The following is a 27045-nucleotide window of genomic DNA, read 5'->3' on the forward strand; positions in this document are numbered from 1 at the left end:
GTGCCTCATATTAGAATTCCTGCTCAATCCTGGTGGGTGTCCCCTCTGGCCGCTAAAGGAGTTAACCTTTCTATGCAACAGCTTTGCGCCTTACCAGCAGTTTGGAGGCAGGCACTTTAACTTCTGTGGCAGCATGAAGGGTTAAACCCAAAGCTTCTCAGTGTGCAAGTATTAACCATTTTCCATTGGGGGGAATTAGAAAACCCTTTTTCCGTTTAACGGGGACCCCCAGTTACCTGCTCCTCTTTGCCAACAAGCAGATGCAGTTGAGTCTAGACACAATCCCGGGAGAGGAGGATTCAAGGAAATCGGTAGCGGCCCTGGAGGGGGGGTTCTCCTTTAGTGTTGGGGGATGGGAATGACCCATGGGTTGGGTGGGGTCGGGGTGTCCCTCGAAGCAGGGGGGGCAGAGCCACAATGTCCCAATATCTGAAGCATTTCCCAGCGTGCAACGTCAGACCAGGGGTAAGAGGGAGGAGCAAGGTACCACCCCAAAGGGAGAGGCACAGAGGCAATTGGAACGGAACTGGGCAGTTTAACAGTGGAGTTGGGAAGGGAACTGAGCTGGGGGGGCGCAATGGGAAAAGGAGAAGGAGAAATGGGAAGGAATATGGGGGAGAAGGGAACCACAGGTAATCCCTTTACTCTCCAGCGACACAATAACCCTCGGCTCATTATTACTAATGGAATCACTTGTGTGACGCACGGGTCCGATAACCTGGCAATGCTGGTGCCGATTGGGCTCAGATGGACTCGGGCACCAGAACCGCCCAGTGGGACAGAAAACCGTTCACAACCAAAAAATGTAACCGACACCGATCAGAAGTTCAGAACTATAAACTGTCAGAGACCGAAATCTGTCACTGAGACCAAACAGAACCATAAACTGTCATTGAGACTGAAAACTCACTGAGACCAAACAGAACCATAAACTGTCAGACAGCCAGGGCAGATAGTGTAAGAGAAGGGACAGAGGGATTCGTTACAGCATGGAAGCGGCAGGAGGATGAAAGTGATACAATAGAGGAAACTCAGTGTTACAATATAACACAGAAGGGACTGCAGGAGACAGTGTAAACATGAAGTGGCAGAAGGATACGTTGAACACAGAAGAGACAAACTGAGACTCCCTGTTTATCTAAACACAGTTTTTGGGGGGCATGAATTATCAATCCTATAAAATAAAGAATCCTATCTAGGCCAATACAGAGCTCTGAATATAGTTTCATACAAAGAAGGAAAATGGGATACAATACAGCAGACAGGGGGGACACTGGAATAAAGTGTAATACATGGAATGGGAATGGGGATACAGGAGACACTGAGGTAAGGTGTAATAAAGATAAGGAAAAGAGGGATAAAGTACAACAGGCAGGATAGACACCAGGAAAGTGTAATACAGGGAATAGAAATGGGGTGCAGTTTTATAAAGAGAAGGGAAAACGGTGATACAGTAGGGAGAGAACAGGTGGGAGAGAAACTGGGATAAAGTGTAATATATAAAATTGAAAGGGGATAAAGGGGGACACTGGAGTACAGTGTAATAAAAAAGGAAAGGTGAAGGGGGATACAGTAGGACAGCCAGGAGAGACACTGGGTGTAACAGAGCCGGAAAAATTAAACAAAATTGACTTCACTAAAATAAAAGTATCACAGAATATTTTTTAAATGTGTCAAAATGCCAGTTTCTATTTTTGATAAAAATATTTGTACACACTTTTGAGTGAGCACTCCAACATTCTCCCCCCTGTCTCTGCCCCACTGCTCCCATTCTGACTGTGCCCCATGACTCTCCATTATATAGACGTATCTGCCCCCAGTAGTGCCTGTCATTGTCAAAGTGAGAATAAACAGCTGTCCGTGGTAACCTTAAGTGCAACATTTGTTGTAAATTGGGTTTTTTAATGTAGAGAGTGTGCACTATATAACCAATCCTACATCAGAAGAGGTAAGTGATGAAGGGTGGAATTGGATGCCCCAAGTCACTCCACAGAAAGTAACGGAATATGGCACAAAAAGGATAAAGTCTATTGAAATCCTATGGTATGTGATGAATCCGCACATTCTGACACGTTAGAAATGTTTCCCAGACTGCTTGGCAAAATGCTGACCAAATGTTTTTGCTCCACTTATTCGCAAATTGTCCCATCAGCAGAGGTCAGCATTGGTAGAATGCAACCCAAAAATATAAGTACGAGTCACAGTGTTGGGGTGGAGGATGGAAGGGTTAAAGTGGGGAACCTCATGGCAGAAGGAATACAAGAATTAGAACAAAAAGAACAGGGTTCACACTGCCCTGCTGAGGCAGGTGTGGTGGTAAAGGGGTTAAAAAGAGAATAAGGAGGTTTGCCCCACACATAGTAAATGGGGTGTGCACCCACTTATCAGGTCAGTTTGGGGTATGGGGTTGGAGCTATTTGGGTGAGGTTCATTAATAAAATGACAGTTTCTATCCACCTGAATTGCACTGCCTTACTGTCAGGGGAGAGAGGGTTAATATAGCAAGGCTTTTTAAATTAATTAAACATTCATGATTAGTCCAAGAGCTACAGACACACACACACACACATATATATATATATTAAATAAAATGTTGCAAGTTACTATAAGTGTACTATGGGTAAATCTTATACTTTTAGAGAATAGGGGTGAACCTGAATCCCAGTCAACACCCCCCCAAGCAATAGGGTAGACAGTAAATATCCTTGAAGGGAAATGGAAAGAAAAATGTCATTATTTGGCCACTGCATATCCTGATTCTAAAACCAAAAATTTCTGCCCAATTAATACGATTGACAAATTTACAGAATCTCCCTAAACCAGCGGTGTCATTTCTTACACTTCAGTTTTTGGATGAAAAATATAGAATTTAAATAAATTACTTTTTTTTTTTTGGTAGCGACAAATCCTCCCCCCTATTCCCTTTTCCCCAGGTAGGCTGGTTTAAAAGAAAAATAAGCAATTACAGAAACAAATGTCAGTTCTATGGGAACCAGTTTGATGGAACAGTAAAGATCTGAGGCCAAAAGCTGCGGAATCCCAGGCATTGCCCCATATTAAGCACCTTCTCCTGTATAGAAATCAGAGTTAGGCAAGATACAGTTGAGGTTAATATAATGCCAGTCTGGTACATAGGATGTGGGTGAGGTTAATATAATGCCAGGCTGGTGCATAGTATATGAGTGAGGTTAATATAATGCTAGGCTGGTGCATAGGATACTGGTGAGGTTAATATAATGCCAGGCTGGTGCATAGGATATGGGTGAGGTTAATATAATGCCAGGCTCGTGCATAGGATATGGGTGAGGTTAGTATGATGCCAGGCTGGTGCAAAGAATAAAGATATTGTCAGACCGATGCACAGCGTGTAATATAATGACATTGGATATAGGTGACTGTAATATAATGTCAAAGAGGTGCATAGAATATGGATGAGGTTAATATAATAATATAATGTATTAATATAATGCCTTGCTAATAAATAATATATGGTGAATGTAATCTAATGCCAGGTTGGTGCATACAATATGGGTAAGTGAGTGTAATATAATGCCAGTTTAATGACAGGATATGGGTGACTATAATATACTGGCATGTTAGGCAGGATACGGGTGAGTGTAAGATAATGCCAGACCAGTGCATTGATATGAGTGAGGTTAATATGATGCCAAGCTGGTACATAAGATATATGCAGGAGTAGGACATGATATGAGTGAACATAATATATTGTTAGTCTATTGTATAGGATACGGGTGAGGTTAATATAATGCCAGGCTGGTGCATGAGATATGGGTTGGGTTAATATAATGTCAGGCTGGTGCATAAGATATGGGTGGGGTTAATATAATGCCAGGCTGGTGCATAAGATATGGGTGAGGTTTATATAATGGCAGGCTAGTACATAGGATATGGGTGAGATAAAGATAATTGTCCACTTCCCATATACACAGATACTTCTCTCTCAACAAAGTACACCAATGAATAATAAATATATTGTCTCATCCTGTTAAATTTGGGGGGCGTTTGGTATCATTCTGCTCGGGTCTCTGCTCAGTGCCAAAGGATCAGTTAGACTTGGGGAAAGCTTTATCTGATAATGTCACTGGTACATAGGCATCCCTGTGCAGACCAATTGCAAACTAGCACTACTCAAGCCTGACACCAAACTCGCACAAGGCAATAGGCTGGCACCAATGATTATCACTGTCCAAGGGTGGTAACAAACACTGGCACATGGAGACACAACTATACAAGCCTGGCACCAATGTCACTATCAAAACCTGACACAAAAGCAGCGTTATTAGTTACCCAATGGGTACCACAATGTCCACCTAAAAGTGCACTTGTCCTTGGTGGATAAGATCCGGCAGATGGGGGTATCACAACCCAAGACTGGTGCTGATCTGATTTGTTTGTGGCTAGTGAGCACCGCACGCTTGTACATCCGTGTTCTCACTCACATATCACCTCACTGGGCTCAGCACCTTCACCAACACAAGCAAGTCACACTCACCCAAATACACAAACACACACCATGTGCCTTATTCACACAAAACACTAATTCGCTTTGCACACACAAAAAATAATCAGATATAAATATGGCACCCATGCGTTGTGTGTTTATACTGTACAAATGTACAAATCACACTAAAATGTTTGTACCGATGGCTAAGAACAAGGCAACAACCCTCCAAGTAATAACTTCTGCACCCACCCTGATTATCCATGGGATGCTGAGCCACACACCAGTGTACAAATCAACAAAAAAAAACACAGGCAGAGGCATCGCTGTACCTTGTCTCCATATACAACATGGCTCAATCACTCGCATGAAGTTGGACAGAATGGAACTGAAACACACAGACAGACTGATGCACAGGTGGACAGAAAAACATCAGACTAACACTTGTACAAGCAGGTGGACAGAAAAAGACCAATAAGCAGACAGACTGCCACGTTCTTATTCCTTTTCCAGCTCTGCCCATGAATGAATGTGGCACGGGAATATTAAATCCATTGTCCTGACAACTGAGCCCCCCATCATTAGACGACAGGACATACAGTTAGGGGGTCACAATAAAGAGATAAGACAAAAGCACAAAGTTTCCTGTTGCACAAATGGAGACAAACCTCCTACTCCACAAATTTCACCAAACAAGTAAATAAAAGTAAAATTGTTATCAAACATACAGGAAAAGGGGGCAAATCACTTCCTTTTAAAAATCCACTAGCGAGAAGTCTTTTTTAGAAAAAAGCAGAATATTCTGCGGCAATGAGAACTTTTTAAAGAAAGGTGCGCAGAGATCCGGGGGGGGGGGCCCAGCCCTGGCACACTCTCTGCCTCCCTCCGCCAGCCCAGACAATAGCCCCACAAATGGATGCTGCCAGACAACAAGGTGGTGGTACTTACAGTGGCACAGGCTCAGAAGAAAAGCTGTTTGTGTTAAGTGAAGAGTCACACTGGGCTTCAGAGAGCAAGGATGGGGGTGGGAGTGCCAGCTTGAATACACCTTCACTGTATCTCATCTGACAGCCTCTCTGCTCTCTCCTTACAATTTCATATTCCCTTTGTTCCTGGGGAAAAAAATATCTCCACGTCATATCAGACTCCCCAGATGCAGTCGGCTGCACAGTACGGCAAAAAAAAAATACATTATTCAAATTGTGCCTGGTCTCAGAGGCAGTAAATCTCTGACTCTTATAGAAAGTCAGCGCCACTTATTGCCGGGGCATGGGGGCACACACTGAATGGTGAGTGGATTTATTTTATTTCATAATAAAAGTTGCACTTCTCTCTCCTTGGGCTACCTACCGTCACTGCCTGTGCCACTAAGGAGCATTTTGGGCATTACCATGTCTGTGCTGGGTAGGTGTCATGTAACATGAATATAAAATTCTTCTCTCCACGTCTCTGTACCATATTCCCACTCAGCACACAGGCTGCCATTCATTCTACCTGGCATGGGCATGAACTCCTGTGCCCACAGCCTACACCCAGCATTGGCACTGAGCATGGGGACAGGAGGAGATCAGCTCCCACCTGCCAGGATTCCAACACACTTCAGTATGCTGAATGGAGAATCTGCTGCACTGTTCGGCTATCAGACTGGGCATGGGACCTTATACTGGGAAAACTGGAGTCAGAGGTGTTGGAATCACATCCAGTCAACTGGACTCTGCTTCTCTCTGCACCCCAACAGGTAAGGGACCATGCACCCCAAGTTTTACAGCTGCCAACACTATTCCTCCCTTTTCAGCCACAGAACCATTTTAATTTCATTCATGTCTTCTCTTTTTTTATGATGTTTTTCACTTTCTCTTATTTTGTCTTTTATTGATACAATTCTATTTACTGCTGCGAACAGTAACTTGCTCATCAATTTATTAGTTTTAATTGCTGCCATTTATTTGTATTGAGCATTTTATGACATAATTTTCTAAACTCAGGACTTTCTTGCCTTTATCATAAAGTGTTACCGTTGCCTTGCAATAAAACTGATACAATGTTGCACATTTTGGAATAGTCAGAAAGACTCCAGTAATACAACTGTGCTGCTGTAAAACTGACTCGGGGGCTGTGATTGTAATAAAAAGAGATATTGTGGGGAGAGAGCGGCTTGGCATTGGCGGGTCCATGTGCTTCAAACGCCACCTTGAGGTCACAGCCATAAAGAGCCAGACTTGACCTGGACACTTACAGCCCAGCTGGAAACACGTTTGTCTTCTATTTGCCTCTGTTCTCTTCCTAAAGTCTCTGACAGCCCCCGGTATTGTTCCACCAGCAACGACAAAAGGAACTGAAAATTTCTAAAGCACTTTTTTTTTGTCCAGATTTGATGGGGGGGGGGGGTAGTCTGGTTGATTTGTGCCAAATACATAAATAATTAGCAGGCAGTGTATTTATATTCTGTTATAATTTGATATTGTTTGGTTGCTGTTAGCTGCAGGCACCCTCCACTTGGCATTGCTCAGAAGCAACGCACCCACACACCCCTACTCTCCCTACTAACCAAATCCCAAATTTCTAGCTATAGAAGTCACAACTGGGCTCCAAAATTCTCCCTAAAAAATCCCTAAATAAATGAATTGTGCACCCCCCCAGCAATCATGTCTATGGCTGCTCATATATAAATAAATATATATATATATATATATATACACACTTTAACATTGTATTTTTGTGAGAAAAACAGAAAGAGGAAACAGAAAAACAAACACCAAAAAAAAAAAAAAGATACAATCAGGGGTTTGAAAAATATTCCATTAAAATGTACTTGAATATATTTTTTCTAATTCAGATATTTTGGGGGTTGCATTTAACAATATGTAACTAACTCCCCCCCCCCAAAAAATGATGAAATTATATTTATTTTACATTAGATAAAGGGGGTTGCTGTCTGATGCAAAAGAGGAAGATGGGGGTGATAGCTGTGCCCATAGCAGACCCTCAGAATCCTAATTCCATTCAGGCGTCAGTGGGTGCAGCTGTATCTATATATATATATATATATATATATATATATACACACCCCCACACTTATAGACATTCCGTTATAATATAATATAAAAATATTTATAATTTACACCAAAGAATATTGTCTATTATTTTAATCTCATTGTTCTTGTTTTCTGATAACATTTATATTATGATACTGATTTTCATCAACAGTGTTCTTATTTCAGAGTGCCCCAAATTACTTTTTTTTAATTTATTTTCCTCCCCAAATTAAGGTCTGGAAAAAAGGGGAATCGTCAAGGTGATGGATCATCAGCGTCTTAAGCATTGTATAACTGTGTTTTTCTGCTTTTGTTTATTATACACCCGCATGCACTGGATATTGTAATGTGGAAATGAAGAACAATTTTTTTTATTTATTTATATATTATTTAATACTCTGTTTTGTGTAATGTTTATTAAATGGTTATTAACTAATAATACAATTAGTGGGTATTTTAGATTCTAATTTTAAATTATTTTCATTTTCAGTTTTCAAATTTGTACTTATTTTTTGTCAGATGGAAAAAAAAATCTAGCAAGTAAATTCATTTTCGTTAGTACTTAAGTGAACATTATCTACTAGAAATAGAATTTTATATCTCACTAATTGTATGTAAAAATTGATCCTTATTGTTGGGATTGTTTCAGAGCTGCGAGTTCTTTCTATTTGTTTTATTTTGCTAAAAGGAACGGGTTGAAGACTAAATAAGATGATATATAATTCAGGGAATATCCAATTTACACATATTTGTTGGAGTGCGGGTCTTTCAGGAAAGAAGGAGACAGAGGAATGCTGCGGGGATGGGATCAAATTGAATGGAAAGTGTTGCAAATAAGCTGATGGGGGTGAAGGAAACGAGTTTCAGAATTGAAAGAAAAAAAAAGGAATACAAAGTTCTGTGCACATATTTCGTTGTTGGTTTCATTAATTTGGGGGAAAATTTATTTTTTTCTTTTTCAATGAAAGTGAAAAATACTTTCAGTTAACACAGTAAATTTTCGTTAATCTCTAACTTAATTAATCGGGTCTGTGAACCATAACCATATTGTTTCACTTCTGCGATCTGTAAGGTTTTCTTCAATCCTTCTTAGCAAAATAAATGATTGAAAAGCCGTTAATTGATCTCGTTTGTTTTACACCATTGAAGTGCAGAGGCTGAACGACAAACAAAGTGCCCCGGGGGGTGGGGGGAGATGACTTTTGCTCTTGTTTGCACAGGGAGAGGGGAAAAGGAGGGAGCCCTGCAGAGGGATACAATGCCATGGGGAGGCAGAAGAAATTTAGGTAAAGGATTAGAGGCAATATCAATGCTGGGTTATTAACACATGTTGGTTCATTTCATACTTTTGTTTTTAAAAGAAGAGTAATTGGTTAATTTTATTAGCTAGAAATGGGCAGTATGTGTAGCATAAATCAATTACATTATTGCTATCTAACTTTTTCCATTATCTATCTATCTATCTATCTATCTATCTATCTATCTAATTATCTGCCTTTTATAAAATCTATTTATCTTTTATTTCTTAGACCATTTCTCTATGTTTGCCCACACCTACCCACCTATCCACTGCAAACAGATATTCAGTATGGCTGTAGGCGAGGAGTGCTTGTTTCTTATGTATTTAATCATTTCCATTATATCGATTTATTTCAATATTTCCCTCGTTTACCACTGATTATTCCATACATCCTTCTATGTCTATCTACACATCCTTTATTAACCCACTTTTATTTTCTGTCTACATATTTATCCATTCATCTGTCTGTCTCTGTATCGATCTACCTATCTATCTGTCTATCTCCCTCTCTCTTTGTCTGTATCTCTATCTTTCAATCTATCTATCTATCTATCTATCTATCTATCTATCTATCTGTCTCTGTCTGTCTGTCTGTCTATCTATTATCTATCTCCCTCTTGTATAACAAATTACCCATGACTAAGAAATATAGCATATGGCAGAAATATAAGCAGAAGTATATGCAAAGAAGAATAAGGAAAAGCGGTTCTATATTGATCATAAGTAAGGGGCACACGGTATAGCAGCAGTGAAGGGGCAAGTTTTTGGATTATATATATATATATATTATATATATATATATATATATATATATATATATATATATATATCTCCTTCCAAATGAGGATCCGCACTCCAAGGCAAATAGTTTCAGCAAAGGGAGGGGTGCACGGTAATTATGTATACGCCAATTATTCTGAGACCAGCACTCCCTGTTGTAAAAGCCAATTTGGCTTTTACAACAGGGAGTGCTGGTCTCAGAATAATTGGTATATATATATATATATATATATATATATATATATATATATATATACATACACACACACACAGCAAGAGATAAAGGGAGTACCAAGATAGAAGGGACATGAATATAGTGGAAACTGAGTAATAGGATAGTGGGTGATGGGTGCCATGATAATATGGGTGCCAATTATGGGTGCCATGATAATATGGGTGGCAGTGATGGGTGGGTACCAGGGCAGAGGGAAATAGGTATGTCCATAGTGTACGGAGGGGTACAAGGTTAGTCATGGATGGCTAATGTATAGTGGGGGTGGTTTCCTGGACATGGGTGCGTCTGCTAACATGAGTGTGGGAGGTAGGTACTGGGAGAATAGGAGGTGGCAATGAGGACAATGATGGATGGGTATCAGGATAGGGAGGATCTTGGCACCAGGAGGGTATGTGAGAAATGGGTAGCTAATAGGAGTGGGTGATTATCAATATAGTATGGGGCTGATGTATAGTAGTGGATGAGTACCAGGATGGAAGGGTGAGTATTCACTAAATAGGGCATTAGGGAAAAGGCTAGTAGGGAAATATGGGCAAAATGGTGGCACTGCTGCTTTGCACCCCTGGGGTCCTGAGTTCGATTAAGACCTGGACATTACCTGCAAAGAGTCTCTATGTATCTGAGTGGTTTTCTCCAGTTTCATTCCATACTCCAAAAGCTTACAGGCAAACTATTTGGCTCTAGATACATTTTACCCTAGTGTGTGTACTTGTGACAGCACTTAGACTGCAAGCTCTGCTGGGGCAGGAACACTAATAAACAGTGTTTATACAGCACTGTGTAACTTGTTAGAGACATTGGAATGAAGGATGAAGAGACAAGAAGGATTTCATCATGAAGAAAGTTATCATTGCCAGAAAGAAGGCCACTGCATAAAGCTCATTCCCATTTTGAGATTTTGCATCTTCATCAAACTCATGACATGGTTGTCATAGGAACTGCAAAAATATTCTATTCCGGCTCGTTTTGCATAGTTATAATAATGAGGATTCCACGTCTGCAAAAACCCTCATCAATACAATTAGCACAATTAACATCAGCTCAGCTAATGCCACAAACTGCACAATAAAATCTTTCTCCCCCCCTACTTGTAAGTTTTTCTCTTTTTTTTTTGTCTGAAACAAAGTCCCCTCCAGTGTGAGGGAGAACTGGCTTCCAACACAAACATGGGTCGGAGCGTCCAGCTTGGCTCACGGAAAGGTATAGTGTTAAGGCCATAAATGCACCTACTATATTATGGCAGCCAGTGTTACAATGATATCATTATTATAGGCTCAATGGTGAGAATATGAATAGGGGCTTTCATACCTTCACTCTGCAGTCACTTTGTGTTCCCAGGAATGAGTGGCCCAGCAGGCAGTGGCACATTCACTCACATAATCTGGGGGGGGAGAGAGAAAGGAAAATGGCAAAATTTATGTAAAAATAAAGTGAAAATTCAGGAGATTCTTATTAACTTATTATATACAAGCCAGGATCCTGCCACCCAGGGGCCACAAACATTTCTTTGTATGAAGCCCAAAGCTGGATATTAGTGTCAGTTTAATTCAAATTATAGCCACCAGTACCCCTCCTTGATTGATGGAAATATTGTGGCATATACAAGAATATATTCAGATTCTGGCAAGCCTTGCTCAAAAACAATGGAGACTTGTGCAAGCCTGAAACAAAGCAAGAAGATTAATAATGATAAACTCACCTATTAATATGTTCATGAGACAAATACTATAAAAAGGTTTAGTGGCCTCCCACCTATTTGCCTGTATGTCTGAGATACAGATCATTCTGCACAAGGTTTGGGGTGCAGGAGAATAGAGGGGCCAGTGGGGTTCCTGACTGATGTACAATATCAATATATGTGTGAGATACAGATCATTATCCCCAAGTTTTGGGGGCTCAGGAGAATAGAGGGGCCAGTGGGGTTCCTGACTGATATACAATATAAATATATGTGTGAGATACAGATCATTATAGAGGGAGTATAGAGGGGCCCACAGCAGTTACACCCAGCCTAATATTAAGCTGCACTTCACAGGCAGCTGAGGGGCCACACTATGGAATCTGTGTGTCCATTGCCTGCCCTGCAAGACAACATTTCTGGCCTATAGAGTATGGCACATGGAACAGCTAATGTCCCACCTGCTGGATGAAGTGGGAATAGCACGTGTCTGCACTATTCCACACACTTGTGTTGTTTCTGGCACCTCAACCACTGACCCTGGCTGAGGAAACCACATTCAGTGGAGCCAAAACAACTGTGGACTTGTCCGAATAATAAATAATTCCCCACAACATGAGCCGCGTTCCACTCCAACCACAGAGCCAGAAACAGAGTGCCAGGGGGCGCAGAGATGATAACATGGTGTTCTGTACAGGTTGGTATCAGACTGTTGTACCATGGCAGCACCAGATAATGCCCATCCACTCTGCCCACTTGCAGTAAAATGACACAATGGCATAAGTCCATCAAGTTTAAGGCTGATGGTGCAGTGGCCCAACCATCTTGTGTGCCCTGCAGGCAGTATCTTTATATTTGCATTGTTCTAGAGGGAGATATGCTTTCTCTGCTGGTGTCTAAGGCTCCTCTCCTCCTCTTCCACTGACAGTGTTCTATGGAAAAGAATTTCCCCTGGAAGACCCCAGAATTCACCCTGACTGTTCCAATTCTGATCCAACTGGCGCTCTGATATACCACTATCTCAGGGAAATGAGAGCAGAGCAGGCTGTAACCCTTCAAAAACTTTCCTCTTGTCTGTCTCTATATATTAGGTATCTATCTAGTGCTACCAATTCATATTTCTGTAGGGAAATGAGAGCAGAGCAGACAGTAACACTTCTAACACTTTTCTCTTGTCTCTGAACCCATATATTAGGCACCTATTATAGAGAGAGTGTGTGTGTGAAACATAGAGAAGGAGAGACAGTAAGAGAGACAGAAAGAGAGAAAAGAAGGTAAGTGAAACAGAGAAAGAGAGAGAAAGCTGGAGTGGAACCACATAAATGAGTATTTGGAATAGTTCCATTGCACAGGGATAATTGTACCTTAGTTTCTTATAATGATTTATTGAGGGAAATATTCTGTACGGTTTAACAGCTCCGGCTTCAAAGTGTGAGGCACAGACGGGCCTTTCTTCTGGAGGAGTCTCGGCAGGGAAAGGTGAATTCACCTCCTGTATTCTTACATTTGGCAGAGTCTGTTGTGGAGGGTCTTTCGAAGGGTCTCTGAATGCACATAGAACTATTGAGAAGGGGAGGACTGTGTTCCCTTAGAAAGAACCAACAAAGCTCCTTAGTCATGTGGCAGAAAGGCACCTAAGTACTAACACTACACAGGAGCACTTCTCCCAAATATGCCAGCATCCCCATGAAAAGAGTCGAATAGAGGCATTGTTAGGGCCCTTGGAGTGACACGTGTCAGTGGGGCGAGGGGGCAGAGAGCTGCATTCCTTGGGGTTTCTGTGCAATCACTATGGCCTTCACTTTGTCCCATGTTCAACTCAAATTCTTCTCTTGTCCCTTAGGAACAGCCTTATTTATTTAGGTAGTGCAGCAGCAAATCACAGGTGTCTGACACAGAACCGTCGAATCAATTCTACCCAGCCGGTAATAAATACGGTTTAAAGGGAAAAAAAGGATCAATCTGAAGTTCTGATAGAGATTTCTAATCCCAGAACAAATAAAAAGGCATCCTACCCTTCCTTGTACCTACCTAATGTACAGTATCTGCCAGTACAGCTGCTTTAGAGAGAAACCCCTACAACTTCCCAGCTCTCCCTGTGACACCCCTTTCCCTACTTACCATGGAACCTCCTTTCCTCTAATCTCTCTAACTAATAAAGTTACATTTTATAACAATGTGATTTATCAGCAGAAGCTCTAGTGACACTTTCCTATAGAAAACAAAATATACTTGTTTTGGGGATATGCCAAATTCCAAATCTTTCATGCAGGATTAGAAAATCCCAAACCAAATCAGAACCCTATTCAAATTATAATTAGAAAAGTAAAAAAACTGCCTGCAAAATACATGGGACAATATTTGTGCTTTTCTTAGGGACTAGAAACATTTGGGGTAACATTAACCATGCTATAGTCCCAGGGCACAAATAAGCACTTGCTCCAAATCTCCCCATAACTTATCTTCAGGCTGGGCCCCTTAGCTCATAACAAGTTTACATATATATAGAAACACTGGGGTAACAGTCACCCTACTATAGCAATAGATTGTAAGCTTCATCTGGGCAGGGGCTGATGTATGATGTATAATGTATGTAAAGCACCGTGTAGGAATATGTCAGCACTATATAAATAAAGGATATTAACATTAAATTGAAAAACTTGAATTTATGATCTCCCACAAACAGTAACGCCTGCATGCATTATAGAATATATATAACAAAGAAATACAACCGATTAAAATGCAATGTGTCTATAAACCTTAGTTTGTGTAAACCTCGAGTACAACATTCCTTTATATGAGTGGGTTAGACTCCCAGGCAAAATATCCTAGTTCCTAGACAATGATCCAAATGCTTAGGGCACCCCCTGCTGGATATGTTGAGCGATTTTTCGCAAAGTTCCACTGTGAAAATGACGCCGATAGACTGCGATGGGTGAAAGAAAAAATGTGTTGCACTGCCCTGTGCCTCCAAAAAACATTTGTCACCCATACACTTCGATGCATTTAGGCAAATTTTTCGCCGTTATGCAAATTTTCGGCCAAGCAAAACGGGCCAGATTTGCCCATCACTAGTTGTGAGTATTAACCTGCTGGGTTTCAATGGACTCTGATACACTGGCATTATAAATATTTAGATATAACAGATCTTTGCCTAGAGTCCAACTTTGCCCCAGACCAAAGAACAGGTTAAAATAGACTCTTTGGTGCTAAAAGGAAAAGTGCCACTTACTGGTACTGTGCAATGGACGGTTACCATTAGTACAGGGCCCTTAGTAAATAGAATTATGCCAGTAACAGGTGTAGTGTATAGCCTAGCACTGAACAAACAGCAAAAGGAGGGGAAAGGAATAGGAAGGGGGGGGGAACATAAGGAAATGCTACTTCACAGAAAGGGGGTAGATACAGGGAACAGTCTACCAGCAAGGGCGGTGGGACTAATACAGTAAAGGAATAGGAGGGGAGAGTAGAAGGGAACATAAGGAAGTGCTACTTTACAGAAAGGGGACTAGATGCAGGGAACACTCTTCAACCAGGGGTGGTGGGACTAATACAGTAAAGAAATAGGAGGGGAGGAGGGAACACAAGGAAGTGCTACTTTACAGAAAGGGGATAGATACAAGGAACAGGAGGGGAAAAGGGAACATAATCCCCTGTATTGTTCACACTTGTGACACCTGTATTGTTCACATCCTACAACCTGTACTGTTCACACCTGAGACCCAGACTGAAACTGCCCACATTGTTCACCTGTTCACACTTTATTCAAAATGCTAATGAGCATCAGCACTGTGTCACTGTATGTAGTACATATTAACAATGATAGCTTTCCTTGTCTCCTGCTCTGTTCTGCCTTCCCTTCCTGTGTGTGCCATTCTCTGCTTACTCAGTGCTGCTTGTGTGTGCCATTCTCTGCTTACTCAGTGCTGCTTGTGTGTGCCGTTCTCTGCTTGCTCAGTGCTGCTTGGGTGTGCCATTCTCTGCTTGCCCAGTGCTGCTTGTGTGTGCCATTCTCTGCTTGCCCAGTGTTGCTTGGGTGTGCCATTCTCTGCTTACTCAGTGCTGCTTGTGTGTGCCATTCCCTGCTTTCCCAGTGCTGCTTGGGTGTGCCATTCTCTGCTTGCCCAGTGCTGCTTGTGTGTGATATTCTCTGCTTGCCCAGTGCTGCTTGGGTGTGCCATTCTCTGCTCACTCAGTGCTGCTTGTGTGTGCCATTCCCTGCTTGCCCAGTGCTGTTTGGGTGTGCCATTCTCTGCTTGCCCAGTGCTGCTTGTGTGTGCCATTCTCTGCTTGCCCAGTACTGCTTGTGTGTGCCATTCTCTGCTTGCCCTACGCTACCTGTGGGATGTAAGCCTGTTAGGGGTTTGTTCTTGGGGTTTGTTAGCATTTGGAAATTGTTGTTAAGGGCCCTTAAGGTGTTTAATCATGTGTTGGAGGGTTGTATTATCCACAGGGGAGGATGAGGCATATGGATTTAAGGGTATGTTTTTAACATGACTTAAATCTTTCACATATGAGTGATGAGGGATTTCCCTGCAGTGAGCACCAACCATTTGGTTTTTTGGTGTGCTACCACCATTAATGTGGATATGATCTTAAAAGTTCTTGTGGTAACATGGGTGTGGTTTCTGTGGGTGTGGTTTAAAAGGGGGAGTGGCCAACACTGACTTCTATTATCGGCCTTCCACCACATAGGCCAGTAAAATTTTGGCCCTCAGTACCACAGAAGTTGGACAGCACTGCAGTAAATGAATAGGAGGGGAAAAGGGAACATTAGGAAATGCTACTTTACAGAACGGGGAATATATGCAGGGAGCAGTGGTGGGAGCGGTGGGACTAATACAGAAAAGGAATAAAAGGGAGAGTGAAAGGGAATTTAAGGAAGTGCTACTTTACAGAAAAGGAATAGATACAGGGAACAGTCTCCCAGCAGGGGTAGTGGGAGTAATACAGTAAATGAATAGGAGGGGGGGAGTGAACGGGAACACAACAAAGTGCTTCTTTACAGAAATAGGGATAGATTAAGGCATGGCTGTCCAACTGGCCCCACGGGCCGCATGTGGCCCCCCAGATGCTGTGTCTGTTTACCATATGTAAATTTTAAAAGGTATCACTACAGAGATTAACTGGCCCCTGCATTGTTTAAACCTCAAATTCAGACTAATCCCCTGTATTGTTCACACCTGTGATCCCCCTGTATTGTTGACACTTGTGACACCTCTATTGTTCACTCCCCTAAAGCCCTGTACTGTTCACACCTGAGACCCAGACTGAAACTGCCCACATTGTTCACCTGTTCACACTTTATTCAAAATGCTAATGAGGCACCAGCACTGTGTCACTGTATGTAGTACATATTAGAATGCTAGCTTTCCCTGTCTACTGCTCTATTCTGCCTTCCCTCCCTGCAGGAGGGGGGGGCACACTTTTAAGGGGAATTTCCTTTCTTTCTCTTTTAAACCCTGATTTGCTTGGCCTTTAATAGTTTTTCAACTTTATAAACCAGACAGAATCACTCCCCAGCTCCCTTTTGGCAGCTGCTGGCACAGGTACATATTTGTTGGCAATATCTTGGCTGCTACTTGCACAGGTAAACAGATGATATGATGGATATTTGGCTGCTGCTGGCACAAGTACATATATGGAGGCAATAGTGTGTATTTTTTGGTTGATGCTGGCACAGGTACAGATTGGGGGCAATATAAGGGATTTGCTGCTGCTGGCTCCGGTACATGGAGCAATATGGTGGCTGCTGGCACAGGTACACAGATGTTGAGGACAATATGATGGATTTTTGGCTACTGCTGGAACAGATACAAATTTTGGCAATATGATGTATTCATAGGTACAGATTGGGGGTAAAAATATGATGGATTTCTTGGGGTTTGTTAGCAATTGGAAATTGTTGTTAAGGGCCCCTTAGGTGTTTAATCATGTGTTGGGGGGTTGTTGTATTACCTACAGGGGAGGATGAGGTATATGGATGACTTAAATTTTTCACATATGAGTTGTGAGGTATTTCCCTGCAGTGAGCACCAACCATTTGGTTTTTTGGTGTGTTACCACTGTTAATGTGGATATGATCTTAAAAGTTCTTGTGGTAATATGGGTGTGGTTTACAGTGGGTGTGGTCTAAAAGGGGGAGTGGTCAACACTGACTTCTATTATCGGCCCTCCTCCACATAGGCCAGTAACATTTTGGCCCTCGGTACCACAGAACTTGGACAACACTGGATTAGGGGAACAGTCTCCCAGCAGGGGTGGTGGAACTAATACAGTAAAGGAATAGGAGGGGGAAAGGGAACATAAGGAAGTGCTACTTTACAGAAAGGGGGATAGATACAGGGAAGTCTCCCAGCAGAGGTGGTGGGACTTGTACAGTAAAGGAATAGGAGGAGGAGAGTGAAAGGGAACATAAGGAAGAACAACTTTACAGAAAGAGGAATCGATACAGGGAACAGTCTCCCAGCCGGGGCAGTGAGACTAATACAGTAAAGGAATAGGAGGGGAAAGTGAAAGGGAACATAATGATGGAGATAGATACAGGGAACAACCTCCCAACAGGGGCGGTGGGACAATTACAGTAAAGGATTAGGAGGGAGAGTGAAAGGGAACATAAGGAAGTGCTGCAGAAAGAGGTGTAGATACAGGGAACAAACAACCAGCCATGACAGCGAGGATTAGTTTAGGACTGGGGTGTACAATATACTTATTTATATAAATGACCCAAATGGTTCTTCTCAGCATACAGAGCTATGTTTGCTTCTTAGCCCTGATGGGATCAGATAATACTGAGGAAACAGGCAGGAGGAATGTGCAGAGTCTCAGGGATCTGTAACATGAAGGATCATTTGTTTTTGTATCACTTTCATCTCTTTGTCCTTTACATAAATCTGTCTCTTTGGGGCCCCCCTTGCAGCTAGGGACAGCTCTATCCCGAGTGCAACTTGCCCTCAGGAGTTCCTCTGGTGGTTCAAGAAATCTATTTTGTTATGGGGGGCAGGGTAGTGTTAGCTCCCTTTGCTTCTGTCATCACAGAAAGCTTCATAAATGTTCCCTTGCTCCCCAATTGTGTTTTCTTTGCGTCCCTTTATAGAACGCAACAGCTGATAATGTGGCAAACGCACACACAACAGATTTAGATATATTTCTATAAAGAACCAGGAATGTATCTTGAGAGATTGTTTAAAGGGCAACTAAACCCACTTAGCAATCACAGGCCTCCTGTACAGGCCTAACCTATAGGGGTGCCACCTTTTCTGGAAATGAATACCAGCCTTCCTATAATTTTATCTCTCTATCCTATTAATAACACTGGCATTAGGCACCAATTTTACCAGCCAGCTGGTTAAACACTGGCAGCAATGGGACCCTGGTTCTGTATGTTCTGCCCAAATGAGCTAAAGGGGTCCAGTCTGAAAGTCAGTTAGTGGGGAATTTGGGGTGAGTGCCTATTTGTGCCCTGGGTACCCCTGGAACTATAGCAGGGTGACTGTAACCCCAATGTTTCTATATATCTGTAACCTTGTTATGAGCTAAAGGGGCCAAGCTTGAAGGCCAGTTAGGGGGAGATTTGGGGTCAGTGCTTATTTGTGCCCTGGGTACCCCTGGAACTATAGCAGAGGGACAATTAGAATCGTATTTTTACATATTTGCCATACAGTACATAATAAACAGCAAATGGGAGATGAACCCCTTCTGGCCAGACGTGTCTGTACTGACAGACACAGAGAAGTATGTGAGTATTTCGATGCAGTATTTACCTGCCGGGTACTCCTATCCCGTCTTTTCTCTTCAGCTGTATTCCTGTTACAGTTGTGCACTTTCTGGTGCAGATTCATGCCTACACACACTCATACAGACATGCACACACACAGACACACACACACAAACAGACACATACATACACACATACAGAGACACACACACACATACATACATACACAAACAGACACACAAATATAGAGACAGTCACAAACAGACACACATACAAATACAGACACAAATACACACACAAACAGACAGGCAGACACACACACACACAGAGACACACATACAGACAAGCTGACAGTAAAATGAAACACTTTTTTGATGTTACTTTGCTCCATAGACAGCACACTCTAACCTTTGGCTTTGTGGGCAGTGAAGGCCCTGGTTCTCCATGTTTTGCCACAGAGGTTCCGCTGGAGGAACTGAGTTTCTGTCACAGGCGGGGGGGGGGGGCTAAATAACTGGCTGAGGCATATGTTGAGGGCTCGCAGGACATTACAGTGTAATCTCCCCACGACAGGGACTCTATGAAGCTCTGGATACAATATTTATTATATATATACACGGCTCCCTGGGGAACTAAACAGTGCATCAATAGCAGCTTTTCTTTCACAAGAGACATGTCCCTTGATGCCCTGCACCTCAGGGGGGAACACCATAAGGTTTTTCAGTTTAGAAAAATGACCCCCACATAGGGGGCACCAAGTATTTCCCTGTCGGTAACTCGCCCTGTACCCGTGCCCTTGAGACCCTATTTAGTTCTGGGAAGAGCCTTAACACAATCACACCGCCCCACCCAGCACGCGCTCACGTCCTCACTCACTTTCACACGTGCGCATGAGCTGAACTTCTTGCCGAGGTCACGTCATTTCCGGTGCGCGGCGGAAGCTGGAGATATTTTCCTCAAAACTATAGCATTGCAGTTTGGCGAAATCGCTGAGAACCGGAGAAATGAGTGCGAGGGAGGAGAGGTACCAGCGGGGGAGCAAGAGACCCGCAGCCAGGAGGGAGAATGAGGTAAATCCAGATTAAGGAGCGCAATACCTGCTGAGTAGAGCCCAGGGGCCTCTCCAGTCCGTGGATTTATCTGGGCCTAGTGTCTCTTTGGCCCATCCCACATCTGCGCTTCACAATCGTCTGCTACCGACATAAACATTGAGACTGCCTGCTCCTGTCATCTGATTCTCCTTCTCTCTGTGGCTGTATTTACTGTGTACCCAGAACATTCCTTCTCTGTATATTTGTATGTATACCTATGGGAGGGAGGTGCCATATTGATTCCCTTAGACAGTACAGCATGAGGGTATAGCTTATTGTGTGCCCAGAACATTCCTTCTCTGTATATTTGTATTTATACATATGGGAGGAGGGAGGTGTTATATTGATTCCCTTAGACCGTACAGTTTCAGGGTATAGCTTATTGTATGTCCAGAACATTCCTTCTCTGTATATTTGTATTTATACATACAGTATGGGAGGTGCCATATTGATTCCCTTTAGACAGTACAGTATGAGGGTATATCTTGTGTGTCCAGAATATTCCTTCTCTGTATATTTGTATTTATACATATGGGAGGAGGGAGGTGCCATATTGATTCCCTTAGACAGTACAGTATGAGGGTATAGCTTATTGTGTGTCCAGAACATTCCTTCTCTGTATATTTGTATTTATACAAATGGGAGGAGGTCCCATATTGATTCCCTTAGACAATACAGTATGAGGGTATAGCTTAGTGTGTGCCCAGAACATTCCTTCTCTGTATGTTTGTATTTATACATATTGTAGGAGGGAGGTGCCATATTGTTTCCCTTAGAAATTACAGTATGTGGGAGCTAGTGAGGGCCTATGTAGGGCCCAGACAGTAGCCGGGTCATGTGGTTGGACAGTTATAAATGGCAGTGAATGATTTGATTGCGCTTCTGTGTTACAGTCTGATAATGGCAGCTGGGAACAAGCTGACCTGGGGAATGAAGAAAGGAAGCAGAAATTCCTGCGGCTGATGGGAGCTGGGAAGGTGAGTGTTATACTTATGATTTTTGGGGAATGAGCTGTAGAACTGAAATGGGTCCGTGTTTGGTTCCTTGAAGCATTATGTACCCCTAGTGCTTGGAGTGCGCTCTGTATTGTCTACACTTTACTTTATAGAGACTTCGGGTCCGTGTATAACATAAACTGATAACAAAGGGACTGCTCTGACTACTCAGCATTCTTTTACCAACTAGGTTTGGAGGCCAGAAATATTCACTAGTCACTAGTAACATTACATGTCCTGGGCCTGGTACTGCTGATTATCTGCTCTGTGTCCCTGTTCTGTTTATTCTTCTAGAAAGAACACACTGGGCGTCTGGTGATCGGTGACCATAAATCCACATCGCATTTCCGGTCAGGTGGGTGTGTGCTGTGGAAGTTTCCTGACATTAAGAGGGATTAACAGTCTGAGTCTCTGATCAAAAGCCCTCTATTTTAGATAATGGTTGGTTGTTCTAATATGGTATTTTGTCCATCAGTCATTCCTAGGTCCCCTTGCAGTCTGGAGCTGTTCATATGTGGGCAGCTTGTGTGTGAGCTCTCGGGTAATGACAGTGATAGGGTACCACCCTGTGTGGCCAGTTAGAGTGGGGGTCTATTTGTAACCAGCTTCAATGTCTCCTTTGTTTGTATTAGAAATCTCTGATCCATTCCTTATCTTCTCTCCATGGCTAAGGTTTAGATTCCCGGTGATTCTGAGCACAATCACTGGTACCTGCATTGTGCCTGTGTCTAAATGAACAATAGGAGAAATGGTTAATTGTAGGGCTAAGCACATTGGGTCAGTGGAGTGTCTCACTGGATCTGCATTGAATCAAATGTAACAGAGAATGTTGTATTTCAGGGGTAGAGGATAAGAAAATAAGTGATCAGCTTGAGCACCAGTATCAACAGAGCATGGACAGCTCCATGTCGGGGAGGAACCGGAGACACTGTGGCCTCGGATTTAGTGAGGTATATAGCACTTTTGTACAACTAGAATGGAATAAGAGCCCCTTGGTCCTTGTTTTGTGTGTGTATATACCCATTCTCTTCCCTCTCTATTTTGATGTTAATGTTTAAAATTTATAAACTCTATTGAACAGAACCCTCTTTACATTAAATATACACATTACCTTCTATACCGGATGAGATTTGTATTCGGGTTGCACTGAATACACTATTTTGAGATTTGGCCAAATCCCAAATTCTCATGAAACATTGAGGCCAAATCCTGAACCCTACTTTACATACGACAATTAGGGTGTGGAAGGGTTAAAAGGAACTGCACGTGTGGTTTGCGGTTACTTGATTTTAAAGATTCAGATACAGTTCCACCAGGCACTTGGATTTGGCCAAATCCCAAGCCCAAACTGAATCCTTGATCTCTATTTGTATGCAGATCCATGTATAACCCTGTCATATGATCGTACCTTATAAATTTGCTTTGTTTTTTTTTAAACATCTTTTTTATTGATGAATAGACAGGCATGTCATGTCATATGCAGTGTAGGTTCATGCAATTAGTAGTACAACAGTTTTACAGTTTGCATTGGTTGACATCCTTAAAAAAAGTTTTCCCCTTTTTTTCTTTCCTCCCTCCTCTCATTTTTTAAAATTTGTAAATATATAGTAGTGGAGAGTATCATCATGACCCAAACAGTGTACATTATGAATAAAGTGGTACTTTTCTTGTTTGAAGCAGCATACTATTTTGTTTGATCCACATGAGACAATTTGGACATAAAGAGATAAATGGATGAGGGCTGCAGTTTGACCTAGTCCTAAAGAATAGATTTTTCTCTACTGCTGAGATTATAATTATTAATCTTTTGCTGCTTTTGGTTAGTTTAGATAGACGTCGTGTTGTGAGGCCTAGTGTGGCCCGTTCTGGGGATATTGGGGTATAAGTAAGAAGATTTGCGTTAGAAAAATCGAATCTAATGGACAACTCCATAGGGTGTGGAACAAGTCTGCACCCTTTTGGTTGCATTCTGGGCAGTTGCTATATTGCCACAATTTAATTTGTATAATTTTAGAGGGGAGTAGGATGAGCAGTGAATTTTTTTAAAAAAACTTATCTATAAGAGGGCATGGGGAGTGCCTTTATGCAGTGCCTCCAGGATGTCCTCCATGTCTAAGTCTGGTAACCATTGTGTCATTTTCCGACACCCTCCTTTCCTTTGGTATAATCGTATAGATCAAATTATCTCTTATAATATTGCGAAATAGCTCCCTTACCTTTTCCCCTTTTTTCCAAGAGTCTGTCAAGGAGGTTGTCCCAATCTAAAGCTGACAACTGCATACCTTTTTTGTATAACTTTCATGAATGCTATATTGTGTGAGTGTATAATTGGGGATTTTTCCTGAAGCGCTTGGAAGGTCAGATGCCTTTTGGAGTGTTTGTTATCTGTATGCTTTATAGCTTTCCATCTCATAAAGGAGTATGAGGCCTGGCTATTTTCAATTCCTGATTATTTAAGAAAGTACAGTGTAGGGAGTGGTGGGAGTTTAGATTATGTTTATTTTGTAGAATGTGCCATACCTGCCAAGTATACATTATTAATGGGTTGTTCAATATATCTTGTGGGATTTCCTGCTTATGTAGGTGAAGTACACTGGTTAAATTTAAGGGGTTTGTGAAGCACATATCTATGTCCCACATCATGTAAGTAGAGTGTAGCCAATCCACTAAGATTCTTGTAAGTGCAGCTGTATTGTATTGTTTGATGTCTGGAAAAATTTAAACCTCCGTGCATTGTCGGCTGTTGTAGTTTTAACATGCTAATACGTTTTTTGTTTGTTTGTTTTTTTGCCATTCCAAATAAAGTTCCAAAAAAGTACATGCATTTCCTTTAAATCGTTCTGTTTTAGCATTAATGGTAGTGTTTGTAAAGGGTACAGCAGTTTTGGGAATACTATAGTTTTGATTAAATTTGCCCTGCCTATGTAAAAAAGAGTGTAATGTTTCCAATAAATTTAGCTTTTTTTTTTTTTTTTTTTTTATTGGAAGTCCAGCACACATAAATAATTACTTTCACTTTATTTTCACTTTACAGGTACAGTCATGTTGTTAGAAATTGTATATAAGTGCATAACTAATAAACTATTGATTTACGTATACAGAGGTCTAAAGTGTTCATTTTTAACATACATATATGAATATATACAAAAGGAAGGTACATTAGGTGAAATCTAAAATCTGTTGGGATGGGTGGCTGTGTTCACACTTCCACAATTACCACCACACCTAAATAAAATAAGTGCTGGAGATCAATTTTCTTTTTTTTTCTTTTTTTTTTTTTTGAAAACATTAATAACAAAACAAACAAAGTAATTAAACTAAAATCAAACGTGCCCATTGTTGTCCTAGAATAAATTTGCTTTTATTATTTTCTTTTAGAGTGAAACCACACAAGAGAAAGCCCCACCGCCCCCTCCTGAGCACCCTCCTGAAAGAGAGAGCGAGTCCGAGTCCAGCAATGAGGTCTCTAGTGAGGAGGAGAGTGAGAGCGAGTCAGTTTCAGAGGAGGAGACCGCTGCAGACAAACAGAAGCCGACAAAACCAAATGAAAAGGACAGTTTTCCAGACAGCAGAGATGGCAAGAGCAACTACAAAATGCTGTTTGTCAAGTCAACCGGCTCCTAATGTGATGTTCTACAGGAAGGAGTTAATCCCAGGATCATGGGTCAAGCCAGTGTGTGTCTACAGAGATCACCTGCACCTTCATCAAAGCCAAACTCCTTTCACTCCTCCACTCAGTCCATCAGTCGGTCAGTTTTAAAGGAGAGCGAATATCAAAGTGACCTGGAAAAAAAGCTGAAACATCAGTGGTTGCAGTAGCACAACACTCGCCTCTCTGTGATGCCAGAACTGGGATATTTCAATTTTTATGTTTAGTCAACATTTAAACCTTTTCAGTACAGGATGGGCTGAGCATTCTATTGGAGTAAAATGCTTGTATTTACCCCTTTGTGCTGAAGGGGTTAAGTGATGTCAAGAATAGTATTTGGGTGATGATAATCTCATTAAGAATCCTTCTGTGTCAAGTAAACAGACTTCGTACGTGTATTTTTTGACATCCTTGTAAGTTGTGAAAAAATACCTATTTTTTTAAAAAAAAAAAAAAAAAAAAAAAAAAAAAAAAAAAAAGCCTCTCTTGTGTGGAGTTTTTCTTCTTTTTTGTTTTAACTGTAACTTTATTGTTACAGGGCAATTTAGTGTTTATCTGTGTGTTTTTTAAATATCCATGTCTACAAAAAATTCTCTGTAATCTGCAAACCTGCTATTCTCTATGATCTATCTCTCTGTACAGGCTATGAGCAAATTTAGGGGGCTGTTAATACTGAATTGTGCTTAGTACAGGTGAATACATATGCTGCCATAGTTTTATGGTATCTCTCTGTACAGGCTATGAGCAAATGTAGGGGCCTGTTCCTGCTGAATTGTGCTTAGTACAGGGAATACCTATGCTGCCATTGTTTTATGGTATCTCTCTGTACAGACTATGAGCATACTTAGTGGGCTGTTCCTGAATTCTGCTTAGTACAGGGGAATAGCTATGCTGCCATAGATTCTGTAAGGATTGTAGTTGGTCTGCCTGAAAAGAATATTCAGATTCTGGAGGCATTGGAGTTGCAGGGCACCCAATTGTAACGATACTAAGTGGCCACCCATATCAGGAACCACTCTAGCCTTTGAATGGCAGCACCCTATAATTATAATAGGGTTCAATTAGCAGAGGCCATGGTGTAATGCACATAGAAGTCACTAGAAAGTCTAGTCCACTACTAGCTAGTCAAACTTGTATGTAGAAACACGGAGCACCACAGGAATGAAGTCAGGAGTATTAATAAAAGTCCAAAAATGTATTGATCCATTAAAATCGGCACATCATGATAGGAACAATTAGAGAACCATAGGCTTAACGCCACTTTCTCAAAAGCACATAAGTTCCATCCACACTATGGTTTAAATCACAAACAAACCCTACCCCTAAAAACATTTAACCCACAAGGCACCAATGCACAATAATATAAATTAACCCCCAGTTTGCTGCAAGACAATAACTATATTGAAATACATTGCATTAGGGGGATAAAGTAGATAGAAAAATTAGCCCCACATCATAACGCTAGAAAAAATATATATAGATGGGGTAAGACATAGAGAATAGTATAACATAAAGTAAAATAAAACTCAGAAATAGCATGATAATTCTACTACTACTATTTAGTCTCCTGATTGATTCTGCTCAGTCTCTTTGGTATTGTGCCAGGGGTAGGAGGTGGGTATATTTAATTATAATATGTAAGGGATAGCAGCATTTCTGTGTATTTGCTGTTATTACGCAAGGGTTAAAATTTGGGGTGCACTTCAGCATGAGCTGGGTGTGTCAAATGGCCTCTTAGATGAGTTCACAAGATCAGATCTATGCAAAAGTTTTTAAAAAAAAAAAAAAGTTGAAATATGTTGCTTGTTTATTAAAGCCTGTGCTCTGATATTATACTGTATATAGGGGTGAGTAGCTGCCAGCTCTGCACAAAGAGACTTTGGCCCATTTGCTTCAGGTTCTTCAGATGTCATTTCTGCACCTCAGATTGAGGCCATGGTGGATCAGGCTCTGGACTTTGACCATTGTAGGACATTAACCTTTTTTGTTCTTGAGCCTCCCTTCAATGAGTGGAGTTCCCATCGTGCTGTGGGGCTGATGTTCATTAGCAGGGTCTGAGTCAGTATTATACCTACCATGGAACCAGGGGGCCTGTCCCTGGAT

At 41.5% G+C, this 27045-nt stretch overlaps 2 protein-coding genes and 1 long non-coding RNA gene across 4 annotated transcripts in view; 2 read left to right on the top strand and 1 right to left on the bottom strand.

Annotated features, from left to right (window-relative positions):
* sox6.S (SRY-box 6 S homeolog) overlaps positions 1-19423 on the bottom strand; it is a 229099-nt gene extending 209676 nt beyond the window's left edge. Inside the window, exons 1-3 of one of the 2 annotated variants that reach the window (XM_041591130.1) lie at positions 19254-19423; positions 11121-11193; positions 5411-5574 (exon numbers count right to left, since the gene is read on the bottom strand). The gene's annotated coding sequence lies outside the window, so the exon portion shown is untranslated. The remainder of the gene's footprint in view (positions 1-5410; positions 5575-11120; positions 11194-19253) is intronic. The other variant, XM_041591131.1, reaches the window with a different exon arrangement.
* LOC121393195 lies at positions 5569-8315 on the top strand. The gene is made up of 3 exons (XR_005960827.1): positions 5569-5751; positions 5933-6200; positions 7732-8315. It is a non-coding gene; the product is annotated as an uncharacterized LOC121393195 (long non-coding RNA).
* A 730-nt stretch (positions 19424-20153) lies between the features above and the next one.
* On the top strand, positions 20154-25389 carry c11orf58.S (chromosome 11 open reading frame 58 S homeolog). Its single transcript, NM_001093296.1, is given in 5 exon segments — positions 20154-20277; positions 21192-21275; positions 21588-21648; positions 22134-22243; positions 24672-25389. Coding segments are annotated over 5 exon segments (567 nt in total). The 5' UTR covers positions 20154-20211; the 3' UTR covers positions 24918-25389.
* Positions 25390-27045: the final 1656 nt, after the last annotated feature.

The sequence above is a fragment of the Xenopus laevis genome, chromosome 4S (genome assembly GCF_017654675.1).
Source record: "Xenopus laevis strain J_2021 chromosome 4S, Xenopus_laevis_v10.1, whole genome shotgun sequence".
Classification (NCBI taxonomy): domain Eukaryota; kingdom Metazoa; phylum Chordata; class Amphibia; order Anura; family Pipidae; genus Xenopus; species Xenopus laevis.